This window comes from Falco biarmicus, chromosome 3 (genome assembly GCF_023638135.1).
Source record: "Falco biarmicus isolate bFalBia1 chromosome 3, bFalBia1.pri, whole genome shotgun sequence".
NCBI lineage: Eukaryota > Metazoa > Chordata > Aves > Falconiformes > Falconidae > Falco > Falco biarmicus.
Genome location: NC_079290.1, coordinates 29240947 through 29264591, shown reverse-complemented (window position 1 = coordinate 29264591; position 23645 = coordinate 29240947). Strand labels below are relative to the sequence as shown.

General features: G+C 37.2%; 1 protein-coding gene across 8 annotated transcripts in view; it reads left to right on the top strand.

The window, feature by feature from the left end:
- The window catches only part of VPS13B (vacuolar protein sorting 13 homolog B), a 477114-nt gene that overhangs the window by 103228 nt on the left and 350241 nt on the right, over positions 1–23645 (top strand). For all 8 annotated transcript variants that reach the window (XR_008820995.1, XM_056333224.1, XM_056333225.1 and 5 more), the window contains one exon: positions 2932–3116. Coding sequence is in view for 7 of the 8 variants with exons in the window: in XM_056333224.1 (XP_056189199.1) it covers positions 2932–3116 (185 nt within the window). In the remaining variant the exon portion in view is untranslated. The remainder of the gene's footprint in view (positions 1–2931; positions 3117–23645) is intronic.

Genomic DNA, 23645 nt, shown 5'->3' with positions numbered 1-23645 from the left:
ACACTGACTCCTAAAGCATTCTCCTGGAGAAACTGGCTCCTCGTGGCTTCTATGGGTGCACTCTATGCTGGGTAAAAAGCTGGCTGGACAGCTAAGCCCGAAGAGTGGTGGTGAATGGAGTAACATCCAGCCAGTGGCTGGTCACAAGTGCCATTCCCCAGGGATCAGTGCTGGGGCCAGTCCTGTTTAATATCTTTATCGATGATCTGAACAAGGGCACCCGCAGTAAGTTTGCAGGTGACGCCAAGCTGGGGAGAGTGTTGCTCTGCTGTTGGGCAGGAGGCTCTGCAGAGGGATCTGGGCAGGCTGGACCGATGGGCCGAGCCCAGTTGTGGGAGGTTCAACCAGGCTCAGTGCCGGGCCCTGCCCTTGGGTCACAGCAGCCCCAGGCAGCGCTGCAGGCTGGGGCAGAGCGGCTGGGAAGCTGCCTGGGGGAAAAGGGCCTGGGGGAGCTGGCTGACGGCCGGCTGGGCATGAGCCAGCAGTGTGCCCAGGGGGCAAGGGGGCCCACAGCATCCTGGCCTGTATCAGAAACTGTATGGCCAGCAGGACCAGGATAGCAGGATCGTCCCCCTGTACTCAGCACTAATGAGGCCGCCCCTCGAATGCTGGGTTCCCTTTTGGGCCCCTCGCTTCAGGAGGGACATTGAGGTGCTGGAGCGTGTCCAGAGAAGGGCGACAGAGCTGGTGAAGGGTCTGGAGCACAGGTCTTGTGAGGAGCAGCTGAAGGAGCTGGGGTTGTTTAGCCTGGAGAGGCGGAGGCTCAGGGGAGACCTTGTTGCTCTCTGCAGCTGCCTTGAGAGGAGGCTGTAGGCAGGTGGGGGTCGGTCTCTTCTCCCAGATAGCAAGTGACAGGACAAGAGGAAATGGCCTCAAGTTACACCAGAGGAGTTTCAGATTGGATATTAGGAAAAATTTCTTCACTGAAAGGGTGGGAAAGCACTGGAACAGGCTGCCCATGGAGGTGGTGGAATCGCCATCCCTGGAGAAGTTTAAAAAATGCATAGATGTGGTGATTAGGGACATGGTTTAGTGACGGACATGGCAATGCTGGGTTAATGGTTGGACATGATGATCTTAATGGTCTTTTCTAACCTAAATGAGTCTTTGATTCTTATTCCTCTTGATCCAGAGAAAATGGTTTTCAGTTAGGTGTTTGCTGGTACTAACAAGGAATTGAGGGAGGAGATCTGTTTGTGACTTAAGGTGGATGCTTTTATGTGTAAATCCAAATTCAAGTGATGACATGACCTTGGGGTTTACTACTTGTCAACATGGTAGTTGATACATGTCTTCTGATGTTCAGTGTCTGTGTTTCCAAGCCATGTTTCATATGTCACACAGTCCTTATCCAGCGCTTACAGGCCAAAAGTGTTAGCAGCAGAATATTTGCCTATTTTTCTTCTATATCATGATGATCATGGGTCTGAGAAGTGGTGAAACATTTTTTTTCTTCACAGTTTGCTTGGTGAAGGGCTACTCTCCTAATCAGGTGCTGAATATGCAATGAAGTCTGCTACTTGTTGCCAGAGTTTTGTGTCACTTCATGCTTTTACAGATTTTTAGAGTTTGAGCATCAAGAATGGCTCGTTTCTGACTTCATGGAGCCTCCTGCAGAGTCGCTACTGCAAGAATGATCTGATGTGTGTTAGGTCATATGGCTGTAAGCATTTTCTTGCGGAGCCGAATAGGAGATGCGGTGTCCTCTTGACTGCTTGTGACAGATTCTTGGAAGGCTTCGATTTTGTGGATCTAAAGAGCCATTCACTGTATGCAAGGGAATGTGTTTACATTGTCAGTGTCTCGTACGTGTTGGTAAAGGATGCTTTTTTTCTGGGGTAGGGGATTTTGCTTTCCCTTATTTGAGGTTTTGATTCCCTATGGAACATTAACCTACTATTTTTAATTTTCATGTGGATTTAGGCTTCTCCCTAAAATCTTCTCATGGAGGAGGTTCTCCAGAATGAGAATGAACTAATCTGTGCACCAGTGATTAAATTTTGTGGACATTAGGGAAAATAATGCTAAATAGCACAAAATACACATTTCGGTGATGGAATAGGAGTCAATTAGGGCAGGAATAATAATGTTATAAGCATGCTGCAGGAAGAGGCTCAAAATTATTAATAATCTTTGCAGTTTTTGTTGAATGTAGCAAATGAAACTGTTGCTTAATTTTAGGCATTAGTATTTATAGTAGGAAGCAAAAGTAACTTGCTGACTTCACTACAGTTGTGGGTAGAGCCTTTGTGTTGATAGTGGGCTGTATTGTCACAGAATTTATTTCCAAAGAGAATGTCCTTTACCTTGTAGTACTCTCCCTTGCCTCTCCCCACGTGTTCCTGCTCCCTAATTATAAGGCAAAAGGCACTGAAAAATATTAGAATCACTTAGTGAGGTCAATGTCAGCCAACTATGGAATATTATGAGAAATGTGGAGGTCTTTGTATTTGGTTGTATGGATATTGTCTGTATGTTTTATTGGATCACTAGACATATCTCAATTAGTGATTCATTGTAAGGTTTTAAATAAAAAAAAATTCAGAAAATTCCACTTCTGAACGGATTTCTTCTGTGTTTTTAAAAACTGCACAATTTTATGAGTAGCTCTTATTTTGGTGGGAGCACTTGGGATTGCTTTTATTAAATATTTTAAAACCAAGAGATAATTAGATTAAAATACATCACTTTTCCTGTCATGTTTTGGAAGGAGATGTAAAGTTAAATCTTTTAACAGAAGTCGTATTTTGGGTGAATTTCAGTCTAAGTAGAATTAGCTCCTGCAAGAGGAAACTGAAGACACACAGTTCCAATCTTACAAACTACCAGTTGATAGTCTGGTATTCTGTGTCTAAGTTTTTAAATTGTTGTTGTTATACGCCAAAATAATGATTTTTTTTCTTTTTTCTTTTCTCTCAATATTTTAAACAGGACCAAGCGAGCTCATGTCCCACTAACAGAATGCATATTTGAGCTTCCTAATTTAACAATTCAAGCAACTAGAGCTCAAACCCTTTTACTTCAAACTATTTATCAGAGCTGGTGTCATCCTGTTGGAAATGTCAGTTCGGTGGTGGTAAATGAAGCTTTACTGAATGAGGTTTTCCAAACTTCAGGTAAATATGTGATGCTTTTGGTTAAGTATGTATTATGGTAGAGAGTACCGCTAGTGAATTTGCTCACAACTATATACTTTAAATCCAGGTTTTTACTTAGAGTAGTTAACAGACAGAATGTTTTTTGTGTGTATATGGGTATTTATAGCTTATCCAGGATGTAAGCTAAGCCACCAAGCTTCACTCCTTGGCACCAATTTCTGGATGCATTTAATTTTCCCATACAGGATAATTTTTCCATGCTTCCCTCATCTGAAACATCCACCCTTGCTCCCTTATATGGTGTAATGTTGTAATTTAAGATCATTCAGAGGTGAAGCTGGATTATTAAGGGCTTTATTAATGGCATAGAATGAATTTTTTTAAGGGGCTGCAGATGTTTCTCATCCAGTTTCATAAATAAACGTTACTTAATGTTGTGAAACTGCTGAAGATACGTAGGTCTCCATGATGATGATAGAAGTAATGAAGTTGGTTACCTACCATCCTTTGGCAAAACACCCATGGATTTTGAAAGTATAAGGATTTTGATCAGCTGAGAGACCACAGTCTTCAAGTGCATAAATGTCATCCAGGAGAAAATAATATTTTTCTTCATATTTCTGTGCAGGCTAGAATGATTTAGATCCACTATCGTTTATCTGTTGTGTATAAACACATAAGAATAATTGAGATATTTTGGAATCTCCATCATTACCAGTCTTAACAGAGACGTGTGAGGAGAATCATTCATATGTAGTAAATCATAACTTGAAATAGAATGGTAGATTAGACTGCCACTGTAAGTCTTTCAGTCCTGTTTTTCTCAGTCCTATTTTCCTTTTTCAGTCCTGTAGGTGTTTTTAAAGTTGAGTCTATGTTGATCTGGTGGTGCAAAAGAACTGTTATATTTTCAGATGTGTGACCCTTGAAATAACCGCTTTAAGTGATTAGTTTTTCCTTCTTTCCCGAAAGTCCCTGATTCTCTTAATTTCTTTATTCTGTGGGGATCACCTAAGGATGAGATTGTGAGGTTTTTTTGTTTGGTTGGTTGGGTTGTTTTTTTCCAAATACTGGTATTTCTGAAGGCTGGAGAAATGTGAAAATATAGTCATTTGATGATTTCTGATGGTCTTAGGGTTTGCACAGTTCCAGACTTAACATGTTCCATCATTTAAGATGTTTCAATCCTTCGGGTCAATGAACTGTGATACCCCATGCTAACAATCTATCTATGGAATAGAAATCTGGAGCACACATTTTAAGTACTTAACATACAGTAAATGAACAGTATAGTACACTTATTTTGATCTTCTCTTTTTTGTTGCTTTTAATTTGACTTGGTAAATTTTATACCTCTATAGCAGTACTTAGCATTAACTAGCTGAAGGCAGCTTTCAGTGCAATGCTATGAAATGATTGCTGTCAACCCCTTTCTCCCTTTGTTCTGATTCTTGTCTTGGTTGATTCTGTAAGTCTACTACCTTTTGTTGGAATACCTTTGTGTAAAATACAGTATTGTGCCTTCTTGAAAATTATCCTTGTACTAGTCAGTTTCTGTATACTTTAACAGTAATGTGTGTGTCTAAGCTTCTAAAAAAACCTGACTATAATTGCACAGAGAAACTGGAATTTCAGTGTATTAGGTTTTTTCTTTTTATTAAAGTAACTGTGAGGATAATGTAGTCAATAAGGGACTTTTCAGTAAATAAGGCACATTTGTTAATCACTGATATTCTTTTACTGACAATTCAGATTATTTTCTACCACATAAAAGAATAGCTGATGAATATTCCTTGGGAGTACATGATTTGCATTCTTGCCTGCCATTGCATGCCCCCATGTTCTCTGGGCTTGTGAAGATCAGCTTTTGGGCTGATGGGCACCTGTGCTGGGCCTGAGAGTAGCCCAGCAGGGTATTATTTGGGCTTCTCCTCCTGCCATTGGGTCTCTGAGTGTCTTTGCAGGTTTACAGATGAGCTTTTATTGTATAACCTAACATCTCATGGAAATAACAGCCTTTTTGTGAATAGCATCGTGTTTTCCATCTGATCACAGCTCATTTTTAGCTATTCACAGAAGCAGTACAAAAGTACTTCAAGAAATAGCTTTTCATCCTTGTGGTATTGTAGATTAACTGTTTCTTTGATCAGTTTTGTACAAATAATGCAACTAGAAACATATTTGCTTTATTTTCTTTTAGAGCTCTTTCCCTTTGTTCCTTTTTTTTCCCCCTGATACTGTTTCTACAAAATTGTAGTGTTTTTGCAGGAAAAAATAATAATTCTATTAAAGATTCCATTATCTGCACTTTCTCCTGTTTCCCAGGGGTCTCTTTCTTGAAATTCATTGCTTTCGTTCTGCTGTTACAGGAATCATAAACTGTGTGTTTCATGAGTACTGTTGCCCAAATTATCTTCTACCTTTACATTTTCAAACTTCTAAAGCCATCTTTCTAAATTATTAGAAATAATGCAGGACAAACAGCTATGTTTTATTTAGATTAATTTCTCCCTGTTAAAGAAATAAAAAAGCCCTGCCCAGACATGATGATATTCTCAAAACCAAACCAAAACAAAATAAAAGAAAGGGCTTATGTAGTTTATCTTCCTGTTTTTAATGATCTGCTGTTAATTGGAGAGCCTGCCTACAGTCTGGATCACAGGATTTTACACATTGTTGATAAAGAGTAGAACATCATGCTTTCTTGTTCTTTGTGAACAAACTGTGCCCTCCTATAGAAATGTTCCAGTTATGTGTTACCATTCCGGATCTGTTCTGCCAATTTTGGGAATATACTGAGACTTCAAATTTCACTTCTATAGTTTACTACTTGTACGTAGCTAGTCTCAAATGGGTTTACATAGCCTACATCTTTCTCAACTGCCTGTGTCTGTATTACCGCTTTTCTGTGTGGTGATTGAAGGGAGTTTCTGGGATGAAAAAGTTGTTGCTGACAACTTTGTGTCTTTATTGAGGCTTTGTGCCAGGTGATTTTTGTGAGTGATGTGCCTCCATAACATGTTCGTTCAGTCTTGGACTCAAGAGCGATACCATGAGCCTTTGTATCCTCTCAGCATAGATCTTTTTTAGCAGGAATTATGGTCCTGCTAAAAAATAGTTCTATGTTTTTTTCCAACACAGTTATATTCTGTAGTTTTAAAACTGCATCACTGAAACTGTGCTTACAATATGAGCTGAGACATGCTATAGGGAAAGAACAGATGAATTAGGGGGAAAAAGAAAGAAAAAATGGAAAAGGAGGAAAAAAAGAGGATCAGCTAATAAAAAGGGAAGAGAGATGCAGGGGAAGACAAAGCATGGAGAAACTGGTAGAAAGAGCTGAAGTAGAAAAGCAGTAAAAGTTTAGAAAGCCAAAGTTTATTATTGAAGACAGGTACAAATGCATGGGTTGCAGGAGGAGAAGAGAACATCAGAGAGCACATGACTGTTGGCCCTTTGATGTGCTGTGAGTCTCACAAGGTATGAAGGCATCTTTGGCACTTGTCTGCTGGGTAATTGCTGATAGACTTTCTCGGGCTGTAGTTTAAAAAGGGAGCTCTGCGCTGTCTGTTTCCACAAACACAGGAACAGAATTTATAGCTAGTATCTGCGGTTCTGTCCTACAGTTTCATTCAGAACTTGCTTCAAAAATAGTTCAGTCTGAAGGTGGTGTAGGGATTCAGAACAAACTCTCAAGCTGTTTCCTGTACAAATTCTTGTTGGGAATAGATTGATGGAATACTAGGAAGGGAAAATTGCTTGAAGATAAATACTCTTAGGTCCCCCATCTATCTTCCTCCCCCTGCTCTCCAGAAACCTTTTTCTCTTAGGAGAAAAACACTTTCCTCAAATATTTTGTAGTTTGTTGGTTATTAGACTTTCTGTCTTTATCAGATAGTCTCAGAGTTTCTCTTTTGATTAACAGGTCTGAAGGTAAGCTATCTGAAAAAGTAAGTTTTGAAGTCTCAAAAGCAAGTTGTGTGTGTTTGGTTTCTGGCAGAATTTAAGAATTAAGTGCCTGTACTACTTAAAATATATATTTGTTATACATATTAGTGAGGTCTGTTATCTTAAAACAACCAGTAAAATATGTGTGTGGTACTGTGACTAGCTGATTGAGCTCAGAACTGGTGGAGGACAGGTAAAATGAGTGTTTCAAGAAGGATAAATGTTTTTTACACTAGATATTTATTGTAAATTGGTTTATTGTGCCATTCTTAGTTTAAGACTATTTAATTCTGCTAAGAACACTTTTTTTAATTAGAACTGATTTGGAATTCTAAGATACAGGTAGTGGCTTAATGAGATTTTTGAAAGCACCTAACTCCCTTGGTTGCTGTGATACCTTAGCACTTTTCTAATCCATAGTTCTAAATGCCTACTTGGTGAAGGTTCTTTTCAAATGTCAGCTGGTATTTTTAGGCTTCAGAGAAGTCAAAACAATTAAAACATGTGAGATAAATATAAACAATGAAACTTATTGCTTGAATGAACAGGCTTTACCATAACAAGTACTGGAAAGATTCATACTAGCGCAAATAGGAGTTTGTGTTTTGGTTTTATTCTGTAATCCTTTTGGTTGACAAGCACAACAATATGTTACATGTCAGTTAAATAATATGGTGGTTCTTATGATAGCACATGCTTGTGAAATATTCCAATTTTGCATTTCATCCACTACAAATGTGGAAACAAACATGAAACTGAAATGTATCATGCCTTCTACGTTTTTGCAAGTAGATGTATTGATGTTAATCAAATTCTTTTACAATTATTTTTTTTTTACAAAATTATTTTTTTTTACAAAAATAAGTGTACAAAATACCCAAATTTTAGGAAAATACTGACAGTTAAGATCTTTCAGAGGTTGAGCAATATTAATCTTAGGAGTGATTTTACTGTGTTGTTTTTCATTATTTGTTAGTAGGTACCTGAAGCACTTGGTTTCTAACCATTTCAGCCTGCCAAGAAAACATACACAGTCACACATGGCTTTAGTTTACTCTGGAAAACTGGAACTTGCTACCACTTTTTCCTTGTCCTATTCAGGTAGTTCATTATTTTGTTGACAGTTCGGTTCCATTAATCTGTTTTTTTTGTGTTTTTTTTTTTTTTTTTAAATTGCTTGCAGACCTTACATTTCTCTATTGAAGGTGATCAAATAGGCATTTGAATCCCTCATGTAAATGATGTCTTAAAGTTAAAATAAAATCTACTTTCCAGAAAGTAACTGTAAAACTATTTTATGCAAGATTTCATGTGGGATACCTTAATGGTTGAATAATAAATTTTACCTCATAAAAATGAAATTCAATAATACAGTAGCTTTCTCAGCGCAGTAGCATCTGGTTGAATCTCATGAGAGCCAATATTTTCCAACTCATTAGGATCATGTCGTTCTGTATGTCGTCAACATTGACTTAGCCAAGCTACCTTTACTTACTTAACCGCCAAACTATTAAATAGGTCTCTTGTGGAGTGAAGTCAAATATTCCTCTTATTTTGCTTTTGCCTTGGAAGAAGAGAAGAAAATGTACATACTGGAACATTTAAACATCTGGTCTAAACCACATCAGGGTAACACTGAGGAAAGTAACAGGATTCAGTATTCTTCCCAGGTGTACATATAAAAAAGGGTTGTGGAGCTGCTGCATAGTTCTTTTAACCACTTAGGAAAAAGACTGAAATAAGTGACTTGCTTTTCTAATACCCCTGTTCTGAGAACTACTTTTTTCCTCTTTACCTGCTCCCCTGCCACCAAACCCCAAAACCCAGCAAAAGCCCAACATTTCGAAGTTTAGTGGTAATCCAGGTTGTTAAGCTCTGTCACTTGCTTGCAACATACTGACATTTAATCTTTGTTCGTTCCACATAATGTGGCCAGTTTTTGCATTCATTTTGAGGACTATGACACCAAGTTTATGTTCAAAATCAAAGTGTTAAGAGTGTATTCTCTTAAGTAATTGCTTGGGAGTGGCAGGACACAGCTGCATGAAACTTGCATAGTGTAAGCATTTTACTGTCTCGCATGGGTGATGGTACCCACATGTGTCTTTGTCCTTCCTGTAGGCTTCTAAATGCAATGTGTAAATAGTGTTATTTTTATATGTTATACATTTCTGTGAAACTGTGGTAGTTTATCAACTCTAATTTCGGTTGGAAACAGAATGTGGATAAGCAACCTAAGCACAACTGGTTCTTTATCTTAATTATTTGAGCTTAATATAGTTGTGTATAATCTGTATTTGCTCTTACCGTAGACATTTTCAGTGATACTCTTCAGTCATGAACTGACTGACTATGAACATGGGATAGGTGGGATATTTTATCACTTTAATATGTCATCAGTGGGGTTCAGCTTGTTGAGTATCTCCTTAATAAATGCTCTGTCCAAAGCAATGATTCTGTAGTGGCCCAAAATGAGGAACTAACATGCATGTAAACCAGTAATTATAGTTGCCTTTTTATTTTTTCTGGTTTAATTAATATACATTAATAAGCTTTGAAAATGAAAAATACAGCATTCTGGTGAAAGAATGGTGGTAGGCATACTTAAGGCATTTGTACAAGCTTAACTCTCATTTGTAATGTTGTCCTAAAGAATCTCGTGTACTTAAAAATACACTTGAGGCTTTTTAAATGTCTGTTGTGGTGAAAGTGAATGTATACATAGTGTCAACAGCACAGGCAAGGAGGGAAAAAAAAGCTAAAAAAAAAAGAATAGATTGTGAAAGGAATACATGTATACATGAAATTGATAGATACACATAAATTTATATGAGATTTTTAAGTTGAATTGTGTTTCAGCATTGCAGGAGAGCTCATTTCAGCATGTATGTTGAAATTAACAGCAAACTCTTGTTGGGTATGTTGGTGGGCTACCAAAACCAAGACACCTAAGCATAGAGCTATAAATAGTGCCCTTCCTCCAGAGTCTGTAGTTTATTTGCACAAATAGCAATGGAAGCTGTGACTAAGAGCACCTGTTTTATTTGTTCAGCTGTTAACTTTATGTTATTTCTTGTTCTATTAAGAAAGGTGTGTTTGGACAGCAGGGAGGTAGGCTGCCTTTTTGCTTTGTTCTAGCTGCCATGGTACTGCATCAGGTGAAAAAAATCTACAGGGAGGTTGAGGTGGTGGCTTCTTTTCGAAGAGTAATAGAGCACATTGAGACTAAGCTACTGGTATTCAGTGTTAGGATGAGAAGACTGGGAAGAACCTAGGTCATGAATTTGCTGCATAATAGGAGCTGGGCAATTTCTGAGAAGAGCTGAGAGCAGACACAAAAGAAAGCTTCAGAGATAACAGAAGGAAATGTTCTTTTTTTGGGGAGAACCCAGAGAAGTTGGTCAAATTTTTAGTGAACCAGGAAGCCCTCAGTGGTTGCTGAAAATAAGAATAAAGCATGAATCAGAAGGCCTTGGTCTGGGTTTTTTTGTGTCTGATTTAATAAAAAGGTGCATGCAGAGGTCCTGCAGCAGAAGTATTGACCCCAGTCACGCTACTGTTTGCTGAAGAAGTGCTTTTCAGAAGAGCAAAAGGGAAGTGTTTCTTTGCCCCTGGCAAAAAATAATAGGGTCACCAGAAAAACCAAGTTGGAAGGGACTGCAAGAAGTCTCTAGTTCAATCTTCTGCTACAGTCACAGTCAGTTATGGGATCAGATGGAGTTTCTTAGGGCTTTATTCAGTCAGGCCTTGAAAATCTCCAAGGGTAAGAATGGCCTAACTCCGTGCAACCTCTAACTGCTTGACTGTTCTCATAGTGAGAAAGCTTCTCCTCCTATCCAGGCAGAACCTTTCTTGTTTCAATATATGACCATTGTCTCTTATCCTCCTACTGTGCACCACTGTGAAAAGCCTGGCTCAGTCTTCACCACAACCTTCTCGTACATACTGGAAGGCAGCTAATGAGTCAAATGTAATACGGTTGTTTTTCACCTTTTCAAACATTAAAGCAAAATTGTAACTGAGGAGTCTTAGTGGTGAAACTTGGTGATGGTGCCTCTGGAATCTGTTTTGTGTTCTAATTCTCATGCGAACTAGATTTAACCTGAGCTTTGATGCTATCGGTGCATACAAGCTCAGTCACACTGTTGTCTGATTAATAACTATGCTAATGTATGACATTGAATGCTTCCAGCTCAGATGGTCACTCTGTGGTAGTTCGAAAATTATGGAAATTTCAGAAGTTGGTATCTCTTTTTTTCTCTTTTAGATTAGAGCCCTGCTTTGTAGGAGATAAGATCAATTTATATAGGGAGATATTCTGAGAAAGAAATGGGCAGGTGATACAACACAAACAAATGATCAATAATTTTTGTTTAATAATTGTATGTTTTCTGATTATGGCTTCATGGGACCTCCTTTCATATTAAAATGTAAACAAAGCTGTTGTAGGCTGCTAAAACTGCCTGTTAAAGGGTTTTGCTCACATTTCATTTCACAGGCTTCAGTAGTTGCTATTTAAAAACCTTTCGTGTGTGCTATCACGTTCTGTAGTGCTGTTTCAGTATGCCAGTGTTGGAGTGAATGTAAAACAAACAGATAACCCCCTCGCAATAAACAAATAATAGCAGATCCTTAATTTAGATTGTAAAACTGAGGTATAATATTTTCATACACACAGTCCTTCCCCTTTCTAATGGTTCTGTACTGTTCAGGTAAATGCCGTGTACGTGCGTTAAAATGTCAGCTATGAATTTCAGTATCCAGTTACAGTTCAGTATAAGAACCCCTTTTTATGCCATTCATCTCTTCAAACAGCGTACATGTCTTCCATTTTCTAGTCTGTTTGGGCAAATAAAAGCGTTGTAAGTTCTCTGTGGACATGGTTGAAAAATGTGTGTACGTGGGTCTTCCCCATTTATGTCATCAGCAAGTGCCAAGAATTGTAAGCATTACAAAATAGCACAAAGATAGTGACTAGATTAGGTATTTATTCCTTCTCCAAATTATCGTAGATCCAGAAGAGAAATTTCTAGGTAAGTTTTCCCATACAGATTGTTACAGTCTCATTGGATATCTTTTCTTGGAATAAGAAAACCCACTGTCCTCAGGTTTATGCATGTGGGGGAAAAAAAAACAAGGTGAGATAAGTTTGTGTTTGTATCTCTGTTTTGCATTTTGTTTGGTCTGAACAAAATAGTTTGTTCATTTGGTAATGCTGTGCAGGTCAGCAGTTTTGTTTGAATAACAGAGCACCGGGTGATTCTTCCCGGCCCGCAACCCCCCCCCCCCCCCCCGTCATAGGGTTAAACTTAAAAATGCTTTGTGATCCTGAAACAACTTGGAACACTTAAAAGAACACCTTATAGCGTAGCTTTCTCTTTGTTATTCAGAGTGGGAAATTTTGCAGTTTGCAAAGTCTAATTAAAGATTCTTGATGAGGCAAGAAATATGAGCAAGGAAATTTTGAATGTAATAGCCTATTAAGGAACATGAATGAAATGAAAAAAATGTAGAGAACGTACAAAATTTAAGAAGTTGCTTGTAGTAAAAATGTTTTCTGTAGTAGTAGTCCTTACTTTAGGAAAAACCCAAGTCATAATCAGAAGTAGATACGCTTAAGAATAAGCACTTGTATAAACTATTAAACATGGTAGAAACATGTTTTCTGTTTGCAAATGTAATATTGAAGGCTGACCTTGAGTAGTGAGCTTATGTAATGTCATCTTGAACAAGAAAAAGTTGCGTTAAGTTGAAATCACATCACAGGTTACAAACAGTTGGACTGCTGCTTAAAACTTATTTTACAGTGCCTATCATACTAATAGTTTACAAAATACAGTATGCTCTAAAATTACCTTTACGTAATGAACTCCAGTGACTGACATGGAAAATTAATTTCCATTTGTGGGGGCATTTTGGCTCTTGTGACAAGATGATAAATGCCAATGGTATTCTTGCCACAGAAGGATACCAGAGTATTATGTACTGCAATAGCAATTGCTAGTCTGGTGCGCCACATGATTTGTTATTATTTTAAATCAGGCTTTTTAGAAAGCCACATATGTTGTCATTATTTTAAACCTAGAGATTATAGATCCAAATCCCAGTTTGTAATTACACAGATCGTCAAGGAAAAGATACTGTTTTCCAGGAATATATCTTGTGGCAGAGTTGTTAAGCTGTTGAAGTGCAGACTGTATGAGCAGTTGTCATTGCAACCCTTGTAGTAAAGAATGTTTTTCTGACGTGTCTACTCCACCTCATAGTCATAGAATGAAATTAATGCAAGGTACATGTAATAAGGTAATGGTAAGGATAGAATGTGTATCTTTACTGGAAAATAGTAACCTGCAATTAGAGCAGTGTTTTGACCATGACTTTTTTAGGACAGTATATACCTCTAAAGGTGGGCTGTTCTTCTGGAGAAAAATTCTACCAATAGTAGAAATACACAGTAACATAAAAAGATAGTAACAATAAGGCGAAGTCAGTGACAGGTTCTCAGGAAACTAGTAAGCAAGAAAATTTTTCAATTTACATTTTACAGTTTTGATTTTGCTTATGGAGGGGAATTAGAGAGGGATAAATGAAGAAAATCAGGTGTTCTGTTACAGTATTATTTAATGGTATCCAGTGTATGTCCCTTCTGTTTGTGTGAAGCATAACAGGAAAATTAAATATGGCACAGCACATGTAACTGCTTTGATCTTGCTTTGAAGTGTTGTACTATTGTACAGAAGTGTTCCTTACTTGGCAGTGTTGTTGTAGATTTTTTTTTAATAGAGATACATATCACACTATGTGATATGTTAATTAAAAGGTCAAATTCTAAGGAGATGTCAGAGTTCTGTGTATAACCACAGCTCCTGAATTTTGGGAGCTTTGTCTTTCATAAAATAAGAGCTCCTGCATCTGCTTAACATCCTCCAAAACATACTTTGGAACAAGGGCTGCTGTTGATTCAGAGAAAGTAATCAGAGCTATTTCTAGAAACACCTTGTGTGTTTTAGTTTTTCATCTCACTTCCTGGCCGCCCCCCCCCCCATTTGTTTGCTTTTTTTCGGGGGTGGGAGGGGTGGGGTGTCGTTGTTGTGAGGGCAACATGATAAATAAATCCAGATATTATGCCTTCTTATGCTGATTTCTCCTGACTTTACACCTTGGCTTTTCTACCCTGAGCTGCATCTCATCCATGATCTTTTCTTTCTTATACTGTTTTTATGTCAGATCCCAGGACATTTGACCCTTTTCTTCATTATTGGACTTCTTTGTTCTGATCTTTTTCCTTTCTCCTTTAGATTTGTCTCTTTTTCTGCTTTTCTTTAATAAATAGCATGAGATCTGATCAGTTGGGTATGGGGGTGTAAAGTTCTCCTGCATGGTAGCTTCAAATGTTTTTTTTTGTTTGTTTTCATGTTAAAGATGCTTTTTCTGAGCTGGGGATTTTTATAATTTTTTTCCCCTCTCCTCAGTTATTGCAGGGCATGGAGAGTGACTATGTACAAAATATAGGAATTAAGAAATGCAGCTTTCAGGCAGTGCTATAGAAATGTTTTAAATCTAGACTGATGCAAAAGTTTATTTTGAGGTATTACAGTAATTTTTCAAGTTTTCCAATTTAAGACATTGATGTGTCTTTTCTCAATCTCCTGTTGGAAGAGGAAAAGCTTCATTGCTCTAAGAGGCCTGATCTTGTTAAGAAACTACATGTAGTTCTTTTTCACATGAATTATCACCTTAGCAGGAGTCTCTGGTAGTCTGGCTCTACCTGTTTTCTGAGAGAAGTGAATACTGGATGATTCAGAGAAAGATGCAAGAATCCCAACATAATAGTAGCTAGTGATACATCCTTGCACCTCTGCAGAGGCTTTGAGTTTCCTTGTTATGTTAGATCTCTTTTTTTTATTTAGCTTGTGTGACATACCACAGCTGTTGACAGTAGTGGTTTTTTTATAGCAACTGTTTTATTTTTGTATTAGCATTTTTCATTCTCGTATATATAATTTCAGATTTTTGATGTAGCCAAGTCATCTTAAACTAGATATGTTAGTAATTGGAATTACTGGAGATAAATGTGTAAAGAAAAGTAATAACAAATAAAAATACTAATAAACTAGTCGCATACTTTACTGCAAGCTGACCAAGAAGAGTTTCCTTGATGACATAAAGAGGTTTTAGGAGGTCAAGGAGTCCTTGAGGCTTCCATTTTCATCTGTCTTCCGCAATGTATTTTTTTATCACTTTACTGTCTCTTCAAAGACAATTTTTCCTGAAAAATCCCCTCTCTGCTATCTCTGTATCAATCTATTTAGTGTGAGCTAGTGGACTGTACTCAGAAGCTATCTGTTTTTTGTTTTCAGTTTAGATAGCAAAACCACACCCTCCAAATGTGGTAGTATCCCACTGCTTGATAGCTGGGTCCATTCAGCTTTCTGACGTTGTATTTACTGGTATGTTGGCTGTTGAAGGACTACGGTAAATGCTATTGCTCTTGTTTAACTTACATAACAACATATAATCTCAGAAGTCCAGACCCTAATTAAATCATGGGATGTGGAATTACACTTTTGTGTCGGGACCCTCAGTTCTGTTGCTGATGTGAAGAATATCAGCCATCCATCTGCAGTGAGCCTCAGCAAAAGTAGGAGTTAAAGGGCCTGGTTTAGTTCTTTGCTTGGTAAAAGAGAAGGTTTCAAACTTTCACACTTCCAAAAGATGACTAGAGTTTGGAATAAAATAAATGGTGTTTTTTTAGAGACACTTTGGACATCACATGACTGTTGTGATTTGCTGTCAGAGCTGAGTCCGCTTTGACCCAGTAGAAGGGAGACAAGTGGCGGCCCTACCTGCCAGAAGGGAGCAAAGGGTGGTCTTCTCTTCCATCCTTCCATCAAAAGGGTACCAAAGCAAAAAGTGATGGTTTTGGTGGTGGTTGTTTTTTTGCTTTGTTTTGTTTTTTTCTTTTTTTTTTTTGTTATGGTCTGTTACAAACCAAGGAATCAAGAACAGTGAGAACAATTTTTTTAGTTATTGTTTTTTATTTTAAATAAACCAGTTGTACTGTGTTTCATGCTTCCCAGGATTTAAATGCAGTTTTCCTATGAGTGCTTGACAGTGAGTATTTGCTGTTTTGAGTGGTTATGACCGTGTGCTTAGTCTGCTCTTGGCAGTAAATGTCTGACTGGCAAGTTTAGAATTGTAGGGTATACAATGTAAAACACCTGTTAGATATCTATTATGCTTAATCTTTTTGCAGATTCTTTTAGAGTTCTACTTAGCTTCTAAAGAACATAGTGTCTGCGTGTATTCAACAGCTTTTCAAATGGTGTGAAATTGTGTTATGATGAAGACAATGTATAGTTCAGAAAGGTGAGCTGCAGTATTCTGGGCACGGTCTTAAGAAATTGCATCTAAAAATATACTGTTTGTGCCAGCAAACCAGATCACTTCAGAGACATTAGGAGTCCATAGATATTTGCTCTTTTTAAACTGGCTGTAAGCTTTAAAGCAAAGCTTTGAGGCACTGACATAACAGCATTTGCAGTTCTGTTGAAAGTTTATATGAATGCATCTTGCTATAGCTCTCATAGCTCCTGGTTTCATCAGTTAGGTCTGTATTCTGTCCGCTGTGCTTAGATGAGGTGGTTGTGATCACCAAAGTGCTAAGCACTTGATCTTCTGTCTTTCAAGAGAGCTTTTTATAAAACTTGCTTTGATGTGTACTTCATGTCCAGGCTACTTTCCCAGTGGGATCACTTTTATGCTGCTATCTATTCATATGTTGCAGTATCCCATATGTTATCAATGAAACACAGCTTGCCAGCAGATTTGTGCTTATCACCACGATAGTACCTCTACCAGAATTAAGAACAACTATTTCTTTAATTCATAAAATTTGCCTTCTGTAAATTTGCTGAAAGCCTTGAAAAGCTCTATTTACATGTAGAGAATATTCCCTTAAATACAGGGAAAAAACCTACATGAAAAAGGGAATAGTACTGGACCAAACTACTGTCATGATCTCAGTCTTCCCATCTGATGCCTTCCCAATTCATTTGCTACCTTCATTTGAATGATTTGCCTGAGTTTGAATATATACTTTTAGGAGAGTTTCTTCCTAACAATGTCAGTAAAGAGCTGTTCTAACTTAAAAACTGGAGAAGAATGTGGTCAATAGAAAAGAGCTGGTGATGAGTTTTAGGGCATTACAGTAAAGCACTAAGTCCACACATCTGGTTGTGAGATGAAATGAGATTCAGAGAATTCACTGGAAAAAATTTTTTTTCCTAATATTTGTGTATCAAGTAGTCAGTCAGATGCTGCATTTGGTATGGTAGCATGTGATGAGAAAATTGGGCTGCAGAAAAAGAAGCTGCAGAATTTATAATGGAATACCTTGAAGCACATGTACAAGTAAAATGGATGATTTTCTAGAGAACGAAATTTGTGCATTACCTTCCCTGTTATGTTCTGAAGCCAATCTAAGTTATGAAGTTTCTATAACATTGCCCAGTCTTTTCTGGAACTGTACAAATGCTTCCAGGGTGAACATGAGACTGTTCTATTGTGCCAGGTGGTTTTGTTCTTAATCTTTCAAAATGGCGTAAGTACCTGTATGTTAATTAGTTTTTTGGGAGATTTTCTTCAGTTTTCCCTTTCTTGTTTGCTGTAATGCAATGTTTTCTGTGTGTAGAGTAACAGTTTCTCTGTGTATCTATCACATTCCTTAATTTCCTTTGCAGTCTGCTCTTTCAGTGTTTTACTCTGTTGTTTGTATATAATTGAACATATTCTGAAGAGATGTTTATTTACTATGCATTGATAGAACATTAAAAGTTTCTACTGCAAAGAATGGAGAAACTTGAAGCTTTAATATGCCAACCTAATTATATGCCCTACTATTAACTATTTGGAATTCCAGTCCACACTTCATTTATGGAAGTATAAGCTTCTGATAGATCACAGAAATACTTCAGAAGTCAGTTTGAAAATTTTACAAAGAATAGCAAAAAAAAAATCGTTTTGAGGAGTAGGATATTGAAAAGACCCAATGGTGCCAAGAGGAGATCTGGGTTTCTAGGTTTCTTCTGCCTGAGCAAGGAGTGGCAAAGGGGGATCCAATGTGGACACCCAGCACCTGCAGAGGGGTCTGACTCACTCTTCCAGGGCAGCATCCGAGGAACTTCTTGTGTCATCCTGCTGTCACCTATCGCAAGCAGTCATCCCAGGGCAGATGAAAGACTCTCTTGGACCTAAGATTCTTGAATTTGATTACAGTGGTAGAAGAAAGGCTAAGAGATGAGTTTAAGGTGGCTGATGACTTACATGTGGGAATGAGTACTGGCTCCTCTCAAGCAGAGGTAGATGCTCCTTGAAACCATGATGAAATGGTGATTGTGTCAGATTTCTTCATGTGGTGATTTAAGATCTTGTATCAAAAATGTCAGAGTTGCAATTTGTTTATTAACTTTTCTGAAATTTGAGGAATAGTCTTTTAAGCAATTCTTCTCTAAGGCTCACCCTCCTTTTCCTATCCTGCAGTGTAACTTGCAGTTGTTACCCAAAATGATAGAATAAATAATTGAGCAGATACAATAGGTAAAATAGGGCCATAAACTATAGTATAGCTGTCCTTAACCAACTCTGACTTTGCTTTCTTGCTGTTTTGAAACTTTTTTCATTAATAATACATTGTTTAATAAGTTGTAGTCAGTAGAGCTCTTTCTAGCATCTCATAATCTAAAGGGAAAAGATATGCCTTTCATTTCTGTAAAACTTGAATTTTCTTTTATACTTTGGAAGTCATGTTCTATTTCATTGAGATAGTACTAGTACAGAGACTTTGTTGTTGTTGTTAGTCAATTAGAAAATGACTTCTTAGTGTAGTTGTACTTAAAAACATAGTTCAGAGCCAGAGTACCCTTATGGGTGCTTCCCTGTCTTGGACACAGCTTACCAGGTGGAGCTCAGAAACTTGCTGGCCATGGTGTCAGTATGCTTTCTTCTTTTTGTAAGCCTTTGAATGATTATTTAAACTAAAGAGTGAAAATATTTATAATTTCTGTAATTTACTTTTACCTATATTAAATAAACGTATACCCCTTCAGTTAAGTCTTTTTATTCAGGTGGGGAATATCTTTTCATTCTTTTGTCTTGGTTTTTGCTGATTTTAAGTGTACAAACAAAAAGAGCGTAATGCTGAGAAATGGCTCCATGGCTGTCCTACATGAGAATACTGCTGTATGTTGTTCTGACCTCCCAGAAGCCTCGAAGAACAGCTTGGCTTCTGAATGTTGTTCAAGTCATTATCTTGGCATTTGAAAAGCAACTGATTATCTTAGGGGTCATGTGGCCTTTGGAGCGGGAGGTGATACTTGTAGCAGAAATTACTTGCAAGCCTGGAAGAGTGCCTTGTAAGAGGCAAATCTACTGATATTTGAGTCAACTGCATCATGTATTCAAAATGAAAATTTTCTGTCTAGCAAATTGAGGTTTAATAAGTTCCAGTAGTCAAAACAAATTCCAGTAAAAGATGCTTTTTAATGTTGACTATAGTTAATGACTGCAGCAACTTACTGAGACTGCAGGTTTTTTTTGATAGATTAATGCTGCTTTCTAAATACAGGAGAGGAATCCTGTGGCATGTATTTTAAAAGAATTGAGAATGGATGATGACAAGGCTTCCTTCTTTTCCTTTTCATTCTGTGTTACTTGATGCTTCACAAATTATTTTCTGTTTGAAATGTTATTTCCCCAGATCCCTAACTGGACCCAGCTGATTTCTGAACTATCCTCTCAGTCAGGCTGTGCCTTTTTAATGCAGTTGACCCTTGTTAGCTTTTGGTGCTAACTGAAGTTCTGTGTTTTGCTATTGGTTTATATTTAATTTGTATCTTGTTGAGTATATGTTTTATTTATATGAGGCTTTTGTTAATTCTGTTGCATATTAACCTAATAGCTTTATCTTTAGTGAATGGTGATTGAAAAATGAAATGTTTCATCAGTATTAGGAGAATCCAGGCTTAGGCTTACAGTACCAAGTCATAGGAAAAGTTTGTGAAGCTTGTTGACTGTGCCATGTTATAGAAGTTGTCTCATCTTTTTCTTGCTTTACTTACTGTTTAAAGTACAAGGTATTAAATTCTGTTAGGATAAACTCCATTAACTGTTTGAAGTTAAGTAAGTGTAATACAGTTTCCTAGTGATTGCCACATCATTCATCAGTGTAACATTTAAAATCCAAAACCCCCCAAACCAACAAACATATTTTGTTTTATAGTGACTCAGTTATTTCAGATGTTACTGGAAACATTCTTTACCACCTTAGGAAGTTATCAAACAACTGTTGAATAATCATGTTTATATCTATTGCAGTAATTCAGAGTTATGTTGAAATTCTAGACCTTGGCAAGGATAAATCTCTATTTTTAAGTGAAGATAGCCGGTTTTCATTGTGAGGCATTTGTATTTATCTATCTCAGAGTTTTTTTGTTTTGCACAATTTCTCGTTGGCACAGGAAACTTCCTGATAAAAAGGGGCAGAAAAAAAGTAAATAGAGAATTGTTTTGGCAGCATTCTGTTTGCTCAAGTTGTTTTGTGGAGGAGATGGCTTGGGTTTGTATAATTTCAAAGATTTCTAATACGGTTGTTCATACTTTTTCCTTGCTAGAAAAGTGAACGGGTTTATAGACTGCCATGTAATGTGGATAGAAGCCTTTTGACTTACCGGTTATCCATGCGGTTGAGTTTGAAATGAGATTGTTCTGGCACTAAACCTTTGATGTTGTGAAGGTGAAATAACAACTTCTTCACTTTCTGTCCTTGATGTGAGCAATCAACTTTATTAGCTTTGGAATCTAAATGTGTCAGATGAATTCCTTAAGCCTACTTTGAGTTGCCTGTGTTTTATCCTGCTTTTCACAGTACAACATAATGTTGTGCAGGGCTACTATTTTTATACCTTTAGTTCCACACCTGTTTCTTTGTTGGAAAAAAAAAAAAAAAGACTTCCAGAATATATAAGTACCACAGAGTTGTCCTGTAGATCATTCTCATCTGTGTTAAGAACTGTTTGATATTTCAGTTGTAGGACTCTGTTTCCCAACAAAAGTCATGTGACATCAGCAGTGAGGTGCAATAAGAGCTCTCTTAGGATTACTTTAAATAGAATGGAAGACTTTGGGTATATAAGGTTGTGTGGCCTTGAATGTGATTTTTATTTGATATATGAGCTGTGACATAGCTATTGCATGACTGAGATGTGCCTGTAAGCGATGTAGTGTACAGATGGGGTTTCTCTGAAACAAAGCCAGCGACTAAATCTGAATGTGCTTGTTTAAAGGGTAAAGAATACTTCATAAAACATATGGAAACATTTCTATGTTTTTTCATTAAATAGGCTTCTTACTCCTTACGCATTTTTTATGATTGTTCATACTAATGTGTCATTTACCTGTATCAAGACTGCCTGTGCATCAGTTTGGTTTAGTGACATTTGTATAATGTTATGAATATTTTATTTAAAAACACACTAAATAGCCTTTTCTGTTCCTTATTTCAGAACTTTTCATCATTTCAAAGGTGAAATATTCCTTTTCATAGAACTGTTGGGAAAAACCTTACCATCATGCATTGCAAAATATATGATTTGGGAAGAAAGTCAAATGATAGTAATAGGGCAGTTGCACAGTATGATTCGAATTACATTGTTGTTGGGATCCACTGAAATAAAATCCAGGATTATATACGTTTGAACAAGAAATATAGACCAAATTTATACAAAGAGGATTTCACTCCTGCACATTTGCAGCATCCATACTGAAGAATCATAGCAGCCCACAACTCAACAGGGACTTTCTGTGTCATGCTATGTCAATAGGAGAATTGAGAATCCAAAGCATCTGAGCTTCTTCTGAGCATATGTGATCTGTAATTACTTACAGGGATGTTGTGGAAGAAATACATGTTATTAATTTTTATGTCATTTTATGGGGAAAAAAATCAAATCCAAAATTTCTGAACACTAGTTGGTAATATTTTTATAGTCAGTTTATTTGCATGGATGCAAGGTAGAACCTGCAAATCCTAAGTTTGTCAGTCCTGCCTACACATTTGTCTCCTCATTTCCCTGATTCGAAATCCTTTGTTAGGCTCTAAGTGCTTTAAATTCGAAACATCCTTTAGTAATATGTGGTAGTATCTTATATTATGAATCAAAATTATAATTTTTTAACTTTGATGGCAAATCATATTAAATATCATGGCAAAGAGTGGGTTTAAACACTTAAATATGTTAATGTAGTAACGATTCAAAATCATTAATCTAGCACAACAGGGCCCTGATGCTTGAGGTCTCTAGGCAGTAGCTCCAAACAAATATTTACCTTTGCAAGGAAGGATATTAAATACATTAACCAGAAACAAAGCAGTGGTTTGTATTCTTTCTTTGTAATTATTGTATCACATTCGTAAGGATTCAGTTTTGCGTTGTCCACCTTCAGGCCCGTGATCACAGTGTGTTTAAGCCACATTGGTTTTTAAACTATTTTTTCCAGTCTAATCATACCCCTAATGGAAGGCCTCAAGGGTTCAAGGAATAAATGTATAAAACTTGGGTCTAGTTCTTAAAGGCATAGCCTTTTTGAAACTTTGGGAACTGTTTAGTTTTGTATACACTATTGAGGTGTTTGAGAGCCAGAGTTTGATTGAGACATTTTCATAAGCTTGAGAGAGTTTTAAAACCTCATCTGTATTGTCTTACAAAGAATGTGATTTCCTATTATTTTTTAGCTGCTGTAGGGTCATAATACTGTGTAAAGGGGTGGTCTTCCCTTCCACTCCTGACAGCAGCTTTCGCACACCTTCTGATGATCAGGCAGATATGTGAGCAATTAGTTCAGCTTGTAGATCTAGCTGGAAATTGTGCCTTCTGGGGGTTATTTTTCAGTATATTTAGTCATTTATCTGGCTTATAATGTGCCCACATGAGCACTAGAGTCAACGCAAGGCAGAGGGAATGATGGCATTTCCCCAAGGGAGAGTACCTCAGAGCTGAATGAATTTATAAGCTGGTCTTGGTATCATGCTCTAAAGCAATCTCAAGCTCTTCATTGTAATGCATCAGCTTCTTTTATTTTCTGAAAGATGCACGATCTTGCAGGTTAAGATTTTTGCATTCTTTGTGTGTTTAAAATAATTATTAATACCCACTTATTATTTGCACTGGACTTGCATAAATTGCATAGGTTTCTTGGTGCCTCAATCAAAAGGATGTCAAAATTGATGAAATTTTACATTCTGCTACTCTGTAATGTACTTGTGGCATTGTGCCAAAAATACTTTGTGCCTTACTCTTGAGAGGTAAAACAGCTGAAATATCTTTCAATAACATCCCTACCTTGAATATTTAGAAAGCAGTTATCTGTAGTCAGTGTGTAGGTAGGATTTAGTTCCTCAATTTTGAAGTGGTGAGTAGTTTTGTGTAAAGCAAAGATGTCATTTCTTTTATATACTGCTACTATTTGGTGGTCAATTCAGAAGCTGACACTATGTAGCCAGTCTCATATGGTGGGATTTCTGCAGATAGGCTGCCATAAAAA